This window comes from Poromitra crassiceps (assembly GCF_964638095.1).
Source record: "Poromitra crassiceps genome assembly, chromosome: 6".
NCBI classification, from domain to species: Eukaryota; Metazoa; Chordata; class Actinopteri; order Beryciformes; family Melamphaidae; genus Poromitra; species Poromitra crassiceps.
The window spans coordinates 27,919,660-27,938,092 of NC_139627.1; the positions used below are offsets into that span (position 1 = coordinate 27,919,660).

The window sequence follows — 18,433 nt, forward strand, 5'->3', positions numbered from 1 at the left end:
AAGCCGCTTGTTAAATCTTACCGACTGGCCTCTCATGATTGAAATGGTATTTGATATAATAATAATAATTTTACTTACCCAGAGTTAGACGATCTCGTGGATGCCTTTTTTTAATGTCTCTGTGTACAATTTTCCCATTATTTTAAGACCAGGAAATTGTTCCCACATTTTCCAGAATGAATAATAAATATCCTTACCATATTTGTAGGACACAGAGGCGTATAAGGGCTCGGTGAAGGAGGACATGATGCGCTGGCAGAACAGCCTGCGGGGCCACGGCTCAGCAGACTGGGTCATTGTCGTTGTGGAGACCAATGATGCCAAGAAGAAGAACAAGACCAACATCCTGCCGCGCTCCTCTATTGTGGACAAGATCCGCAACGACTTCTGCAACAAGCAGAATGACAGGTGAGGACACACCGCTTGCATGGACGATGGTTTTAGGCCGTAGCATCTTTTTTTGCACATTTAGCACTGAATACCCAAAAGCGACTTGAAAATAGGGCTGCCTGCAGCTATCGATTATTTTAGTAATCGAGTATTGTAATGATTAATCGAGGAATCTGATGACATTATGCAGTTGCGGTTCAGGCTGAAAACACAACGCAACGTTAGCAGCAGCGGTAAACTCTGGAGGTGGAAACACGACCGAGTGATTTTTTATTTTCTTTTAAACATAGCAGCCAGACTTCTTTCCTGGGATCCGGTAGCTACCCAAAAGCCCAAGATCATCAAATGTCTTCTTTTGCCCTGACCTACAGTCCACAACCCAAACATGATCACTTTAATGTCATAGAAGACTAAAGCCAGAAAATACTCACATTTACATTTGATTTTTTTTCTTTTCTTAAAAATGTGTCTTAAATGATTAGAAAAACAGTTGACGATAATGTTTTTGTCGATCAAATAATTGACTCATCATTGCAGCTCTACTTGAAAAAGCTGTCTAGCTCACTAACGTATTACTTCCCATTGATTTCCGGATTTAATTTGAATTGACATTTGCAAAAGTGAATAATGAAAATTTGAATAATAAAAATAATCGCAACCAATGGGTGATGTCACGGTGGCTACGTCCATTATTTGTATACATTCTATGGCCCTATGATGCAATAAAAATATTTTCTTAACTAAATGTAAGTTCAGGTGGGTTCCAGTATGTTTTAGTCCCATATTAAGAGTTTTAAGAATATTTTGATGATTATGGGGATAATATTGTTAATCACAATTATTTTGGACAAGATAATCGTGACATGAAATTTTCATATCATCATTTCATATGGATGAATAAAGGTTGTTGCCTCTCTCAGGGTATCCGCGGGGTCTTGAAAAGTATTAAAAGTTGATCAATCAATTTTGGGAAAATTAAGGCCCTTAAAAAGTATTCAAAGGTGTTAATCACCATTTGATGAGGTATAACATTTTGTAGCTAATTTTTTCAATGTTTTGAAAACTTGTGATTTACACCCCTATCTCCGATGTGACGGAAGGGGCGTTGAGGTCTTAAAATATATTACCAAGGTCTTAAAAAGGTCTTAAAAGGTATTGAATTTAACTTCAGGATTCCTGCATATACCCTGCTCTCTGAACAGGTGTGTGGTGCTGTCGGATCCTCTGAAGGACTCGTCTAGATCTCAGGAGTCATGGAGTTCGTTCCTGCTCAAGCTGCGAACCCTCCTCCTCATGTCCTTCACCAAGAACCTGGGCCGCTTTGAGGACGACATGCGTACACTCAGAGAGAAGCGCACACAGCCTGGCTGGAGCTTCTGTGAATACTTCATGGTTCAGGTGCATGGAAAGACAATTGATGTGTGGGCTTAGTTTTTCTAAGGATCTTGTGTAGAGAAAGAGGTGGAACTTAGTGTTGCCAGATTTCTTTGCTGTTATGTCACAGTTTGTGTGTTTGTGTGTGTGCAGGAGGAGCTGGCCTTTGTGTTTGAGATGTTGCAGCAGTTTGAGGATGCCTTGGTCCAGTATGACGAGCTGGATGCTCTCTTTACCCAGTACGTCCTCAACTTCGGAGCTGGAGGTACTCAACCAACACCCAACATACTGTTTCACTCATTCTGAAACCAACACCCGATTTGGGATTGGTGTAGAAAAATGTAAGCTAGTAGTAGGTATGGTAATAAATGTAGGGATGCACCGATATCCGATACTGGCCTAATTTACCGTACTCATACTCACCTGATATTAACACGGCTGCGTGCCCAATACCACTTTACGTGACGTTAACCTGAAAGCAGCAACAGGCTCACAGCACTGCAGAGAAGCTTGGGTGTTCATTATAGCAGCCTGTTTTGCATGGAGAAGCTCTGCCTGCCTGGAGCGCTTTGTGAGGAGAAATAAAAAGCAGGTCAGATCAGAGGTCAGTATCAGCTGCAGCCTGCAGCAACACCGCAGCTCACTCTCCCTCGCTCGCCCATTCACTCTCTACACTAGCTTACAGTTAGCCATTAGCCTGTAACAAGCTAACACAACTTTCTCTTCAACTTACATTGTGTTGTGGAACAAGCAAAGGCTTACCAGATAGTTGCAGTAGGCTACATGTGCCTTGTAATCTATACTGCCTTTACAGTAACATTAACGTAAACCCCCATCTAAAAGTAGATTTCCCCACTAACACAACAGCCGTGGTGCATTCAAGGTCCAGACTCAGTAAAGTTGATGGTGTATTCAAGGTCCATTCAGTAAAAATGATGTGTTCAAATGTAATCTTGTAAAATATAAATAAAGAAAATCACTAAAACCCATAATGTTGAAAAGTTCTCTTTTAATTAAACATGCTTAAAGGCAAAAGAAATTCCCTGTCGACCCCTAATTAAGTACTCGCATCGGTACTCGGTTCACTCGTACTCATTCTGCAAAAAAGTGGTATCGGTGCATCGCTACATAAATGGTACTGGACCCTCCTTTCATGTAGGTTTCAGAAGATACTTCCTTCCTGTTGAAAGTCAGTAAAACACAGGCTAACATTTCCAGACTACTTCAATGCCCTGTGACCTAATGTCTAATTTACACTACAAGATATACAAGTTGTCTAGTGCAGTGCTATTCAACTGGCGGCCCACGGGCCAAATCCGGCCCGCCAATCAAGTCCGACAGGCCCGCGAATGAGTCCCCCCCCCCCCCCCCCCCCTACAATTAAACCTCATTTACTTATTACACTCGACTGGTTGTTTTTCAGATGTGATGTGAATCTAAAGTGAACTAAACAAGTCAGATCCACTATAAATGTTTTTCAGTAGATGCTGTGATGTAGCCACAAGAAAGGTGCAATATTAATGTTTTTCAGGAGATGGCGATGTGATGTAGCTAATCAAGAAAGATGCATTATAAATGGTGTTTCAGGAGATGTGTGATGTTGCTAGCTATAGGTTCTAAACAAGAAATATGGTTCAAATGTTTACAGTAGTTTTCCTTTCTTGCTGCACTACAATGTTACAGTGCTGTAACATTGTAGTGCATTGTAGTGCCCTTGCGGGCAGCGTCGAGATTCCATTCCTTACAGCACCCCCTACGTAGTAATAGTTCCAGCGCGGCTGCGAAAATGTGGTGGCGCATTGTGTCAAGTGTACATATAATGGCTCGGGGAACGGTCCGGCCCCCGGTCCCTTAGGTTTCTGACAATGTGGCCCCCTGAACAATTTAGTTGAATAGCCCTGGTCTACTGTATCGGCAGCTTAAGCTGTGGCATGGACACTGGACTGGAGTGCTCTGAATCTAAGAAAAGAAAATGGCCAGCACTCTCAATGTCCTTTTTGTCTTTAATAACACTGGGTCAGATCTCAAGACAACGCTGATGAAGGCTGCTTGCTGAAATGCGCACGTTCAAGGATAATTTAGTTTTTTTTCAACCTGGACCCTATTTTTTAAGGGACTCATCGTGACAGAATTTTTTCAAATTGGTTGAGTACTTACCGAGATAGCCTTATTTACAGCTCGAGCAATATCGTCAGTGTAACCCAGTCGGGCAATTGCGCGCCGTCATTCCACGTTGGCTAAAACTGCTTGTTTTGCCGCTGGGAGACTCAAACTGTCATTATAGTGTCTGGCAACATGGAAACGACTCTATACATGAATATTATTCTCTGGGGTTTACTGTCTGTCAGACAGAGAAAATGGGCGTGAACAGGCGAGGAGAGAGAGAGAGAGAGGAGCAGAGCAGACAGAGGGGCAGGGAAGCTTGTGCTGTGTCAACACGGAGGATTCCCCCTTTCATATCAACAGCGCGGTGCTGGAGACAATTCTGCTTCTCTATCTCTCTCTCCTCGCCTGTTCATATGTCCATTTCCCTGTCTGACAGTAAACCCCGGAGAATAATATTCATGTATAGAGTCGTTTCCATCTTGCCAGACACTATAATGACAGTTTGTGTCTCCCAGCAGCAAAACAACCAGTTTTAGCGAACGTGGAATGACGGTGCGCAATTGCCCAACTAGGTTACACTGACGATATTGCTCGAGCTGTAAACAAGGCTATCTCAGTGAGTACTCAACCAATTTGAAAAGATTATGTCACGATGAGTCCCTTAGACACATACAGTGTGGAAAATAGGGTCCAGGTTGAAAAAAACAACAAAATTAACCTTTAACGCTGATGAAGGCTACGTTGCGATCTGACCCAGAGTTATTTAAAAGACAAAAAGGACATTGAGAGTGCTGGCCATTTTCTTTTCTTGTTCAGTTGCCTTTGGCCATGCACATAAGTTGTTTTGTGATTGAGTCTACACATATGGATATGGGATGCAAATAATTTCAATATGATTAATTACTGGTCCAGTGAAATCCAATAGTAAACAGGGGTAACGACAGTCTTTGCACTGCACTCAGTTTAGCAGTTTTACACATCTCCATTTAAGACGTATTACTGTTTACAAATTCCATGGGAATTTGGAGCACATTTTTTTATGTTTCACTTTGTTTTCCATAACAGGAGGCTCACTGCGAAATTACACTTATGACGTGATATCTACATATTAGGCGGGTTAGAGATTGGTTTAGATACATTTTTATACATTGACCGGGCAGCCATGGCGATATTTTGGCAGTGCGCCACAGTGAGCCTGTGCATACGAAAGTCACACATGCGTGTTTCACCAATGGGGAGTCAAGTCAGTCAGTCAGTTAGGGACATATACTATTATAGGCCTATAATAGACGACTAGTATAGGAAAAAGAAACTATGAAAATGCCTTAAATGGTAGATCCTTACTATGGAATCTAAAGTTATCTCCTTGTTTATAAGGTACCAGTCTGACTGGTATGTGTCCCCCCATAGACGGAGCTAACTGGCTGGGCTCATTCTGCGCCCCCGTGCGCAGCTGGAGCGGCTTGTTGCTTCGGCGGCCCATCGACATGGAGAAGAGGGATGGGATCCAGCGTGGGGAGGCCAGCCTACTGGATCTCAGGAGCTACCTATTCTCTCGCCAATGTACCCTGCTCATCTTCCTCCAGAGGCCTTGGGAGGTCACACAGAGAGCCCTGGAGCTGCTCCACAACTGTGTCCAGGAGCTACGCCTGCTAGAGGTGAACCCAATCACACTGGTGTTAAGTCTTAGCATAGTTTTGTGAAGAAAACTAGAAGCGCACTCGGAGAGAGCAGACCTCTTCTAAGGCCAATACTCCAGGCTGCTATGATATGCACATGTGTGATCACAGCCTAAATAGATATGCTGTCTATTCTAACATGTTATTGTTTGGTGGTGTTCAGGTGTCGGTCCTGGAGGGGGCGCTGGACTGCTGGGTGTTCCTCAGCTGCCTGGAGGTTCTCCACAGGATCGAGGGCTGCTGTGACCAGGCCCAGCTTGCTGCCAACTGCTCCCATACCGTTGGGCTCTGGGCTTACGCAACTGACAAGGTAATAGAAGATCCTATGTTATGTAGCTTTAACTTTACTCACTCGAGTCACCTCCTCAACTGGTATTTGCCATGGGCGATATGCTATTTTGAAACATCTTGAAAAAATTTAGATTCTGGAACAATAAAACATAAATGCAAGGGCTACAGTGAAGTTTTTATTGCACCGGTGGTAACGTTTCGAGCAGACTGTTCTTCCTCGTCTATATATATAGTAAGTAGTAGCTGTCATGTAACGTTTTTCTGCAAAATATTTCTCCAAAGTGTTTTGACATGTACAGTACTCCTTCATATTTGTTCAGCTGAAGTCTCTGGGGGAGCTTTGTGGTCTGGTGTCAGACAAGGGGCCAACCTCTGAGGACCTGAACAGGACTGTGGATCTGCTTGCTGGCCTTGGGGATGAGAGGCCTGAGACTGGTAAGACACACACAGACAGCGCTGACTAGTGGGATTCAGGCCCTGCAGCAAAGCACTTGAAAAGTACTTGAAACATACAGTAATAGAATGGAAAATTTAATAATAAACAGAAAACTACAATATTTCCTAGGCGGGGAATTACCACACACTTTCAGACAGAAAGTACATTAACAAGTGTTGGAATGCAGATATTATGTCCCTATATATTGGTGACATAAATACAGTTGACCACATTCTTTCGCCAGTTTATCAATAGGCCCTTTGAACAGCAAAAGTTTTGAGGTGGTAAAGCAGGTGTAACCAATAACATTTATGATGGCCCTGGCACTGGAATACCTAAATGGAATGGAACCATCATTAATGGTTAATCTATTAATCTATGTTCACTCCCCCTCGAATGTCCTCCCTCTGATGGAGGCTGCTCCGCTGCAGACTCAAGCCACTTTCTTGATTTGGATTTCCCATAATTCTTTACGAATTAAAGGTATAAAACATGTTGAATATTTTCTTGGCTTCTGAGTTCAGGTGCAACTTTATTGTCGTGTATAAATACAATGAAATTCTTATGCTCTGGCTGCCTCTGCCTTAACACACAGACATAATCATGAGAGATTATGGCCTTGTGTGTTATGGATGGAGGCAATTTGATTCAAATTGCTACTACAGAACACATTGCTTTCTCCACAATATTATGTCCAGTACTTATGGTTCTCCATGGCAATAGAAGATGAAGTGACACAGATATGATGCTATTCATTCCCAGTTTTATAGCGTTTTACTCCTTGTTCACTTTTCCTTTCTATTTATTAATTTGCACATGTTTAAAAACAGAATCAAACAAAACGAAATTACAAGATAATGTGCGGGTAGAGACAGGAAACCCTAGATGGGCTTATACAGGGGCTCTACCTCAGAAATAAAACCAATATTCATAATAATCTGTACAAAGCATACAATATAAACAAACACAATAACTAAGGAAAAGACAAGCAACAGTGTAAAAAAAGGGAAAAAGGAAAACAATGTGTGAGTAGACAGACAAGTAGACAGTTTAAAAGGCAGTGTGAGGTGTATCTGTAATGTATGTGGGCTATGTGTGACTAAGTTTGGGTTTAGTTCCCTCCATGACATACATAATGCATCACACAAAACCAATTTGAGCTAAGGTTAACTTTATACAAATTACCGGCAACCACTTGCCGATAGGGATTTGATTTTCTTCACGCTGTAACATCTCACTTTCTATTTAATTTCATATTGGATATTTTTTCCATATCGACAAATGGGAGAAACGGATTGCTGTGGTCTCCGATTTCCAGGACCTTTATGATGCGTCATTGTTAGTTGTATTATATATAAACTGAGAGCAAAGAACCTGATCAAATTCCTTTGTGTGTGAAAACAGACTCCGCCAACAAAGTGATTCAGTTTGTTATTCACTGTTTTATTTTACATCTAGCAAAGCTGTGCATGTAAGAATAAACTTGTCACACAAACACATACACACAAGCAATGAGCATCCTATCTCTGAAGGGCTAGTCTTGCTTGCCAGCCTCCCGTCCCTTCCGTGAGAGGAGTCTGGCTGCATGGAAAGACGCTGCTGCTGGCATAATCCCTCCCCTGCTCTACAGCTGCTCTCCCATTGGAGGCGTCAATTTCAGTCGCTGCCGGATTTCCGCTCCCCGCTTACAAGCTCTGTCATTGGCTCCGACCATGTCAATCAGAGCGGCTTCGGCTCCCTCCTTATGTGTCGCTGTAAATGTCCCTGGCCGCCGTAATGAAAACAACAACACTAACGAGCTAGCAAGCTAACGGCAGAAACCTACCGTATATGCTAGCTCGTTGCTACATGCTGAAAATGGCAAGTTTTTATGAAGATTTGGATTGTTGGAAACTATTTTCCAAGGGCACTGCCGCTAAGCACGTTTTCTCTTGACCTTTAAAAAAGAAAATATCTACAGTCTTGTCTCAAGTTGTTTGTGCTTACAGTTGAAGACAGAGCTCTCCAAAGATCATAGGGAGAACATGTGAATTGTGTTTCAAGGTAGAACTTCGCTTTAACAGAAAGCAGCACTTGTTTGGTCAGCTGTGTTTGACTCACTAATGAAGAAATGGTGCCTCTCGTTTGCAGTACAATAAACACTTTGTGTGTTATCTTACCTTACTTTACTTTGTCTTCTTCCCCAGTTAACAGTTTGCAGAGCCCTTACAAAAAGCTGAAAGAAGCCTTATCATCTGTGGAGGCCTTTGAGAGGCACTATCTTGTAAGTGCAAATCTCATTGCCAACTGCTTCTTTTTTATTTGTATTTTGGGAAAGAATTAGAGCAAGTTACTACACATTATCTTCACTCTTTACCTAATTGCCCAACAGTGATCATTAAAGTTTCATGTCATCGAATGTAATCTAATCTTCTGGAAACTTCCATTAATGCATTGATGTATAATTGCATAGTATTTCCTCCAGTCATTCCTCTCCCTCCCATCCTTTTTACCTTGCCACCATAACGCCCCAGCCCCCCCCCCCCCCCCCCCCACACACACACACACACAACTTACTGCCTTCTGCCTCCCGTCCATCAGGAGCTGTCTCATGCTGCGATGGAGATGTACAGGGCCATCAGCAGGCTGAGGTCAGCCAGACTGGTGGGGAAAAGCCTGGCCGAGTTCTACATGTAAGGAAGAGAGAAGCTGCTAGTTCAGGTCAGGGTATCTGCAGGTCCTCAACGTCTTGACAAAGTCTCAAAATGAATCACTACAATTTTGAGGCGTAAAGCGTAAAAAAAAACTCTGACGTCAAAGCCCTCACCGTGCTCGCCGTAGGGCTATGCCAAAAATGTGACGGACCGTCAGGTCGACACAGCTCACGCGAACAGTGCAAGTATGCTATAATGTCGATGGGAAGATAACAGGGGAGAGTGAAAGCTATGACCAAGTATATGCACTACATTATCTCCTTGCGCTAACTTCTAGTCATTGAAATCATAGTGAAATCACACAATTTACTCATTTTGCTGAGGACTCCCCTGGGACCCCCTCATCAAGCTAAGTATGTACAGTATGGCTAGCTGCCGCCGACAACGTCCCAACTTGAGGCTCACATTGAAACATGTTTCTCACTTTAAAAAGTATCAAACTGAGCTAAATAGTAAAGTAATATAGCCCCAGAGCAAGAGCAATACAGAGGGCATTTGATTGACATGGGGGTAGGGGCAGAAAAAGCACCATGGCAGATGCATATAATAAGCACGAGCAAGACAGCACACCACAACAGTCTGACCCACCAAAATTAAGAAGATTATTTCTTGAGTATTGTTAAACAGAACATCAACAGAAATAGGGTGAGAGGGCATCGACGGAGGTCCCAAACTGTGCCACCGCGATGCCTCACCCACCAAAATTATATTTTTCAAAATTATGAATCATTAAAGGGGCAATAATCAGGTAAGCACAATTCAGAAGTGGCTCTCTGCTAAAAATACACGCCCAGTCTTTTTTATTTTTTTCTGATTTTCCCCCATTTTCTCCCCAATTCTGCCCCGTTCGCTGCTCCACCCCCTCTGCCGATCTGGGGAGAGCCGTAGACTAGCACCATGCTTCCTCCGAGACATGCGCAGTTGCCAGCTGCTTCTTTTCACGTGACAGCGGGGAGCTTCACCGGCAGGATGTGGGAGGATCACGCTATAGACCCTTTTCACAGAGGCCATTTTGTGTCGAGAGCACAGTGTCTAATTTTGCTACTGACCATTCATTACGATGTGATACCAGTTTTGAACCTGCAGATAACCTGTTGATACCCCCACTGCTTTTCTATAGTCTGTCTTCTATAATTGTCTGACTGCAGAGCAGATGATTGACTTTTAGAAATGTTCTTAGAAAAGTCAAGGTGATGAATTTGTATAATGTATGTGTGTGTGTGTTTATCAGGAGGAAGGGGGATCCTGAGCGGGCGGAGGGATTTTTACAGGATGCTCTGAGGTCATATGTATCAGAGGGGTGGAGTCTGCCCGTCACCAACACCAGGATACAGATCGCCGAGTGTCAGAAACTACTGGGGCGAACCGAGGAGTATCCTTTAAAGTACCAACACCGACAATGATCTTAGATTGATGTTCTTTTTTTTTTTTATCAAATTTTTATTTTATTGAAGGTATAGCAGCATGAAATAATAAGCAGTGATGCATAACAAAGGCATAGTGCTATATTACATTCAATAACAAAATGTGTGAATAAAGTAGTACACAATAATAAACAGCTAAACCAACGAAAAAGACAGCCAAAACAAACAACAAAACAATAGAAAAATAAAATACCCCCCTCCCCCCACCCACCCCTTGGGGATTTGTAGATGCTGGGCATTACAGAGAAATGACAATCACTTTAAAAGACCTTTAAGGTGTTGTGAAAAAAGATTCCAAATTTCCAATGTGGGCTCTTTCGCCCCATGAACACATGCCGTTGACAAGTCCAGTTATACGATGTCTAGATTCATAAGAACCCACACTCTAAAAGAAATAGTGTGGGGTGGTTTCCACTGTGTGGCAACCAATTGTTTTGCCACCGTGAGCCCGCCTAACAGAGCATGGTTTTTAAGTGGAGTCAAGCCCAGGGCAGACAAATTAAGTAGCAATATGACAGGCGATGGAGGCACTTCAATCCCAAATATTACAGAAAGGTTGTGGGCAACCATCTCCCAGAACTCAAACACTGGGGGACAGTCCCAAATCATATGGAAGAATGTGCCGACAGTATCTGTGGAGCATAGTTTACAATTGGGATCAGGAATAATCTTCATTGAACAGAGCTTCCTAGGTGTCATATATGTTCTGTGTACAAAGTTGTAGTGGATCTGCTGGTGATCCGGGTTTCTCGAAGCTAACAGAATATTACACCAAACTTCATCCCAATCAAAATCTGTATCGGGGTCAGGGATATCTTAGATTGATGGCAAAGTATATAAAACTTCAATTATACAGAGACCCCTCTTTAGAAATGCCTTACGGTCAGGGTACAAAATTGCATTCTGCCATGTGTCAAATAGGGTTAGGCAATTGGAATGCCAGTAACTAACATTAAATGAAACTTAACGTTATACGCCTGTGGCGACACACAGCAAAATTTGAAAATGATGAAGACAACGATGTATATTCATTATTTTGTAAGAAAACAATCATTCTTGTTTAATCATCTTTTGAGTTTACTAGCCCTTTGCAGTAGATCCAAAGAGTTAATTTTGGACACCATGAATGTTAGAAAATAAATAATGAAAAATGTGTCTTTTGAGCAGTGACAGTCTAGCATCACCATCTTTCCACTGAGGGGTTTATTGGGCTGGCCCATCTAGAGTGATGCGAAGTGTTGGGCTCTGACGTGCCATCTCATTGATCATTTAAGAGCTATTTGGTTTCCTTGACACCCCGTGGTAGCTACCTGCAGACCAGTGCCTTGTTGGCTGGAGATGTCAATCTGACGAATGAGGAGAGGAAGCACTTTTGTCAGGAGATCCTGACCTTTGCCAGCAAATCAACAGACAAGTGTACGTGATTATGTTCCTCACCAGGATCACACCTCTTAAAAACTATGCCCTCTGATACTCTTTCTTTTTGTTTTTATTTTTTTATCATCAAGTATTGTCATTTAGTTATCTGGTGTTTACACCTTCCCCGAACCTGCCTCGTCTACGTCAGTGATTTCTTAAAGAGACAGTTCACCCCCAAATCAAACATACATTTTTCCTCTCACCTGTAGTGCTAATTATCCATCTCGATCATTTTGGTGTGAGTTGCCGAGTTTTGGAGATATTGGCTGTAGAGATGTGTGCCTTCTCTTTAATACTACAGTATGGAACTGGATGACACTCGGCTTGTGGTGCTCAAAGCGCAGAAAAAATACATTTGAAAAACTCAACAATAATGTTTCTTTCCAGAAATCATGACCCGGTTACCAAACTTTCCTACTACACCTATTTTCCGAGCTACACCTGCTAGGTGTAGTTCGGTCAAAAGAAAATAGTTCCTACATGAAACTAAACATCAGGTCTGTGGATTATCTTGAGTAATGATGATTTTGAGCACCACAAGCCACGTGCCATCCAGTTCCATTGTATTTGAGAGAAGGCAGACATCTCTACAGCCGATATCTCCAAAACTCGGCAGCTCACACCAAAACAATCTACCGTAGATGGATAAATAGCACTACATGTAATTTGGGGGGTGAACTTCCCCTTTAAATTTCCCAAAATGGCTTTGACAACCCTCAGAGAAGGTGTGTGAATGTGTTGCTTTTTATCCAAGGTGGGCATATAGACATCAATCAACAACCGACAGTTGTATTATTGTGGACATTTAACACCTTAACATTGAACCCCACCCCAGTCCTTTTCTTGTATTCAGAAACTGGAACTGTGCAGTCTGTCTGTACTATTTAAACACTGAATCATGTTTGTTTCTTCCATAGGTCAGAAAGTGACTCTGAGCATGGGTGCATTTGCTCAGTTGACACAGCTGCAGTTCCATCCAGCAACAGCTTCTGTGCACTCCGGCGCCACCCTCCAGGTGGAGCTAAGTCTGCGATGCCTGATGCCGGTGTCAGTGTGCATCCAGCAGCTAGCTGCTAGCATTCATTTTAGCCTAGAGCATGGCGGGACTCATGGAAGGTCAAAGGGAGCTCAGAGACTAACGAACCCAGGGACCATAGACTTCAGCCAGGGCAACTCGTCAGCGGGTCCCTCCTCCTCTGCTGCCGGGCCTTCTTTAGAGCTGGATGAGATTCAGGACAGGAGTCCCTCGGACAACTCCCTCAACTCCACGGGTATGGTGTGTAAAAACACACACCTGGTCATGCGTCGTCATGACAGCAGCTCGTCGCCAGAGACGCCCAACTGTGTCAGCCCTCCCGCTGTTGTCGTGGACGACGGAGCACAGATGCTGAAAGTGCGAGATATAACATTGGAGCCTGGGAGTAACAGCATTGTTTTCACAGCACCAGTAAGAGACACCTCTCTGCTGCTTTTGCAGACCGTCTCCTGTTGAAATGGAGCAATGTCATTGAGTGTTTACTAGAGTTGTTCCGATACAGATACCAGTATTGTAAATGCCTCTGATACTGCAGAAAATGCTGGATCGGGTATCGGCGAGTACGTGTGTCTATGACCGATCCAATACCCGAAAAAAGAAGTTTCATCCTGATAGAACATCCATTTTCCCAGAAATGAAAGCAGTGGTTCCCAACCTTGACCCTGGAATTCAAATGGGGTCACCTGATTTTTTTTCCCTTTATTTCTTCCTTTTTACTTTTTACACCACACACAATTCAAAACTACTGAAGAGCATTAGGGCCACTTGTGATTTTTTTCTTAGTTTTGAGTTTAAGTCAGGATTCTGAGAATAGAGTCAGAATTCTGAAAATAAAGTTAGAGTTCTGAGTTTAATGTCAGAATTCTGAGGGGAAAAGCCTGAATTCTAAGTCAGAATTCTCACATTAAAGTCAGAAATCAGAGAAAAGTCAGCATTCAGATTTTAATGTCAGGATGCTGAGGCAAAAAAGTCAGAATTCTGAACTTAAAGTCAGAATTTGGAGAAAAAAGTCAGCATACATGTGACATAACCAATGATGATATTACCAATGTTGTACCGGAATTTGAATGTCAGGTCCCTAGATTTTTGTGATGTCTAAGTAGGGTCACAAGCCAAAAAAGGTTGGGAACCCCTGAATTAAAGGGTTTAACCTGAGCCAGGCCATACAACAATGATAGCAAGCAATCGTATGACATCCCTACAGGGTTTGTAGTATACAGCTCTTAAAAATATATATATATTTTTTTTTCTGCTCGCTGGTATCGGATCAGTACTTGGTATCAGCTGATACACAACTTCAGGTATTGGAATCGGTATTGGGAAGGAAAAAAGGGTATCGGACATCTCTAGTTTTCACCATTCATTAAAAAAAATGAAGTTTGGAATTTATATCTCTATTCCACTATCTCTCTCCCAACCACGCCTTGTTTCTCTCTTATATAAACCTCCCTCTAAACCTCTGAATCTCTTCCTTTCTGTCTTTTCCGCTGTCACTCTGGACATCTCTCATCTCCTTCCATCCTCCTTTTTCCCTTCTAAAAATCCATCTTCCTATTTCTCTCTGTTTCTCTATGTAGAGTGGAGACCCGGGTACTTATACAATGCGTCAGCTGTGTGCTACGGTGGGCCAGGTGCAATTTGTTCTTCCTCACATCTACCCATCAGTCCAGTATGAAGTCTATTCTCAGGAGCCCCAGCTCACCGTGGAGCCTCTCTCAGGTCTGACTGCAGCACGCTCATCGTCTGGGACACTGACATTAACAGCTCAGATTTCTCCACATTTTTGTGTCACCTTAATAATGCCACCCGGGCATATAGACCCTTTTACAGCCGACGTCACGGGTAGTTGCGCACGCATTGCGGTATGCACAACTCTGCGGAACTCAAGCCGAAACGAGGGAGATCTCCGGAATACAGGAAAAAGACGTCTTGTGTCGTATGCGTCTAGACGCTGGACATTCCCACTAGGAATATGACGATGTCTGGCACTGCAACTTTGGCGATGCCTTGGCTTCTAGACCCATCCTGACAGTGAGTACGGGTCAGGAAACCTCACCCCATTGAAAGAGTTTGCTTATTTGTGTAAGGTAACCTGTCTGTTGCTGGCGAAGCTTTAAAATACATGGAGGAGGCGTCGGGATCTTCCATATTTTAGTTGTAAAGTTGTAACTTTCCAGAACGAATTCGGCTCCGCCCACGAAATACGTCATGCTGTTAACAAACTGTAAAAGGGTCTATTCACAGATATATTTGGTGTCCATTAGCCTTTTTCACTTACCACCCAATTCACCCATTTTGTGTCTAAAAGCAGGAAGTAACACAGGTGCAAGCAAAATATTGACGAGGGGCCTGGCACTGGATTGGAAGCTGGAAACCCCCATTGAAGTTTTGCTTGCACCTGTGTTACTTCCTGCCTTTTAGACACAAAATGGGTAAATTGGGTGGGAAGTGAAAAGGGCGACTAGATTACAATATTTCAATGAAGGTGAGAGTAAATTGTGATGTTAATCAAGGAAGTTTGTCATTGACATGGAAAGAATTGGTCAATAAAATCAGAATCAGAATTATTTTTTATTTGCCAAGGTATGTTTTCACAAACTAGGAAAGGTCTTGGTGTTGTTGGTGCTCATCTAACATTGATAAGAACAAATATAGAAGACATAAAACAAATAAGATATAAAGAATCTAAAAAGATTATAAAACAGTATACAAAGATTTGGATATTAACAGATATAAACAGTATTAACAGCTAGGTGATGTAGCCCAAGTTTGCTGTTTACAAAATACTGTATGTACAGGGTGCATCAAAGGTAGCAGCAGTAATGAGCTTTGTGTTGACATGGTACAATGATAAAGTGCATGATGGTAGCAGCAGAGTAATGAGCTTTTGTATTGCAATTTCAGAGCCGCTGCTGGCCGGCTTGCCTCAGATGGTCAAGTTCACTCTGTTGACTGGCCACTATGCTGTGAAGAAGGGAGATGCTCTCCAGCTCAGCAACACAGACACCATGCCCATCCTGCCCTCCACAAGCTGCACCGCCTCCATCCACAACCCTGCTGCTGGTCTGCACACACTAACATGCACACACACATAGGTGGATAGGTACTATATATGGGTAGATGTGTACAGTACCATAGACAGGTGGATAGGTACTATAGATAGGTGGCTAGGTTGGCCTACTGTGGACAGGTGGAAACGTACTATAGCTAGTGGATAGGTGCTATAGATAGATCGCTAGGTAGACCTACTGTGGATAGGTGGAAAGGTACTACAGCTAGTGGATAGATGGCTAGGTAGGCCTACTGTGGACCAGTAGCGTAGCCAGACTTGGCTCATTGGGTGTGCCACAGAAAGCCAGGGTATGCCAGGGGGCGGACCATTTGGTGGCGGCCGCAAGTCCGCCGCCGTCATCTTCTTCCTCGTCGTCAATGCGACGTTTCTTGCCTTTGCCGAAAAAGCTTAAAAGCGAGCTTTGTTTCATGTCTTCTTGATTTGGCGCTGGCGCTGCTGCTGTGCGTGCGTGCATTTGTTTACTTTACGTGGACGACAGCTTAACTAGTTTCCCATGATGCTCCGGGGCACATATGGCAGCGGACTGTTGGACACAGTGCATGACAGCGTTGACATGTGTTTTGCAGACAAAACAAAAAACTTTTTTTACCCCATTTTTTTTGGGTGTGCCAGCGGCCTGTCTGGGTGGCATTTGCACACCCTGGCACACCCGTGGCTACGCGCCTGCTGTGGACAGGTGGAAAGCCGGGTCCACTCGGGTCTTATTGAACCCGGCATTTCACTGTCAGAGCCCGAGACCCGTGACAATCGCTACCGGAACCGACCCAGACCCGGAAGCACTTCTTTTGAATGGACCCAGACCCGGCCGGGTCCGGGTCGGAACCTCAGGTATTCGGGGGGTCGGGCATACCCGAAGACCTCTAATAGGTACTATAACATTATACAGTAGTGCAGTGGCGAACTGTCAGGGCCTTCTAGGTATTCACTGAATACCCAAGAATAAAATTTAAAATTAAAATGAAAAGAAAATGAAAAGAAAATAATTTCCCCCTAATAAATTATTTGTATTTGTTATTTATTAGTTTTATTAACTGAAATAACAGTAATATTGTCGCTAAATTGTTCAGATCTTGGACTCACTTTGTTTCAGCAAATATGGGGTTAAATATTTGGACCAGCCTCCACCGGCAAATGGTATTGATTGACAGCAACCCTTCGCGAAGACCGACTCTAGTCATGACATGAGGATGACATTTTTGATGACAGGTGTCTTAACCAATCAGAATATCATTTAGTTGTAGCGTTAGCCAATCACAATTAGTTGAGTTGTGGGTGGGATATGTCGTGGTTACCGCATAGAAGGCCCGGTTCTGATAGGCACGGTTCGCCACTGCAGTAGTGTAAACTTTTGTTTAAAAAAAAACTAGTGTCAAATGTAAAAAACTACTGTAAAATGGCATACTATCTATATAGTAGAGATAGATTGATATTGTAGATAAATAGAAAATCAACAAAATCAGATACCATTTATACAGTAGTTTTTAATTAAAAAATATAAACTATTTTTAAATATGAGGGCACTGGAGCGCACATCATCTTGAAGTTCTTTATTTTGTGCAGATCAACACACTGACGTTTCGACAGCACAGTGTCTTCTTCAGATACTTTTTCTAAGATCACGTAAAATACATATCACATTTGTAATTCTTTTTTTCCCTTTTTTTTGGTAATCTTATTTAGAGGTGTTAGGTGAGAGCATCCTGTCCATCCAGTCATCTGAGAAGGTGACCAGCATCAGTCTGCCCCCCACCCCACCCTACCACACCCTAGAGTTCCAGCTGGAGGTTTTATGCGTCATCCCGTCCGGTTTGGAGCGACCCGCCAATGAGAGGCTGACCAATGGGGAGGTCCGCCACCGGCCACGCAGCTACAGCCACCCAAATACCCCCATGACCGCCATCGACCAGAGGGTGAGGCCAGGACGACAAACACACTTTAAGAGGATGAGATGGCATTCAACCTTAGTGGTCCACATGGGGAACATTGGGTCATTGCAAATGTTAAATTGTCACATGATACAGCAAAGGAAAGTGTTATATACCGTAAATTCCGGACTATAAGCCGCACCGGTGTATAAGCCGCACCTGCAAAGTTGACTATTTTTTTCTTATATAAGCCGCACCGGACTATAAGCCGCGGGTGTTTTAATGGTATTTTTTTTATTTTTTTTTATTTTATTTTTTTTATTGTGTTTTAATGTTTAATTACCATATGTAAGGGTTCATGCACAGAGGGGATTGTCGGGAAAGAGATGGCTGTTTGAGGAAGCTCCCATTTATTAACATTTCAACAAAACAACATAACACAACACCACCTGTGTTGTTTTTTACAGTGCACACAGTGTCATACAGTGTCATACAGTGTGGTGAAAAGAGGGCAAGAGAGGAAATTAAAACTTATTATAGTTATATAGGATTTATAGTTAGAAAGAGTGCTAAAAAAGAGAGATTTTTTTTTTTTTTTTTAAATCCATAGATAAGCCGCACCGTTATATAAGCCGCAGGGGCCAAAA

The 18,433-nt window shown here is 42.8% G+C and overlaps 1 protein-coding gene across 4 annotated transcripts in view; it reads left to right on the forward strand.

Moving 5' to 3' along the window:
- trappc10 (trafficking protein particle complex subunit 10) overlaps positions 1-18,433 on the forward strand; it is a 32,531-nt gene that overhangs the window by 8,467 nt on the left and 5,631 nt on the right. Inside the window, exons 4-17 of one of the 4 annotated variants that reach the window (XM_083638355.1) lie at positions 209-408; positions 1,593-1,788; positions 1,918-2,029; positions 5,248-5,528; positions 5,713-5,859; positions 6,161-6,275; positions 8,463-8,539; positions 8,857-8,948; positions 10,201-10,353; positions 11,700-11,809; positions 12,730-13,259; positions 14,426-14,567; positions 15,753-15,911; positions 17,602-17,831. In XM_083638355.1, coding sequence (XP_083494481.1) covers positions 209-408; positions 1,593-1,788; positions 1,918-2,029; positions 5,248-5,528; positions 5,713-5,859; positions 6,161-6,275; positions 8,463-8,539; positions 8,857-8,948; positions 10,201-10,353; positions 11,700-11,809; positions 12,730-13,259; positions 14,426-14,567; positions 15,753-15,911; positions 17,602-17,831 — 2,544 coding nt within the window. The remainder of the gene's footprint in view (positions 1-208; positions 409-1,592; positions 1,789-1,917; positions 2,030-5,247; positions 5,529-5,712; positions 5,860-6,160; positions 6,276-8,462; positions 8,540-8,856; positions 8,949-10,200; positions 10,354-11,699; positions 11,810-12,729; positions 13,260-14,425; positions 14,568-15,752; positions 15,912-17,601; positions 17,832-18,433) is intronic. The other 3 variants (XM_083638356.1, XM_083638357.1, XM_083638358.1) reach the window with 3 other exon arrangements.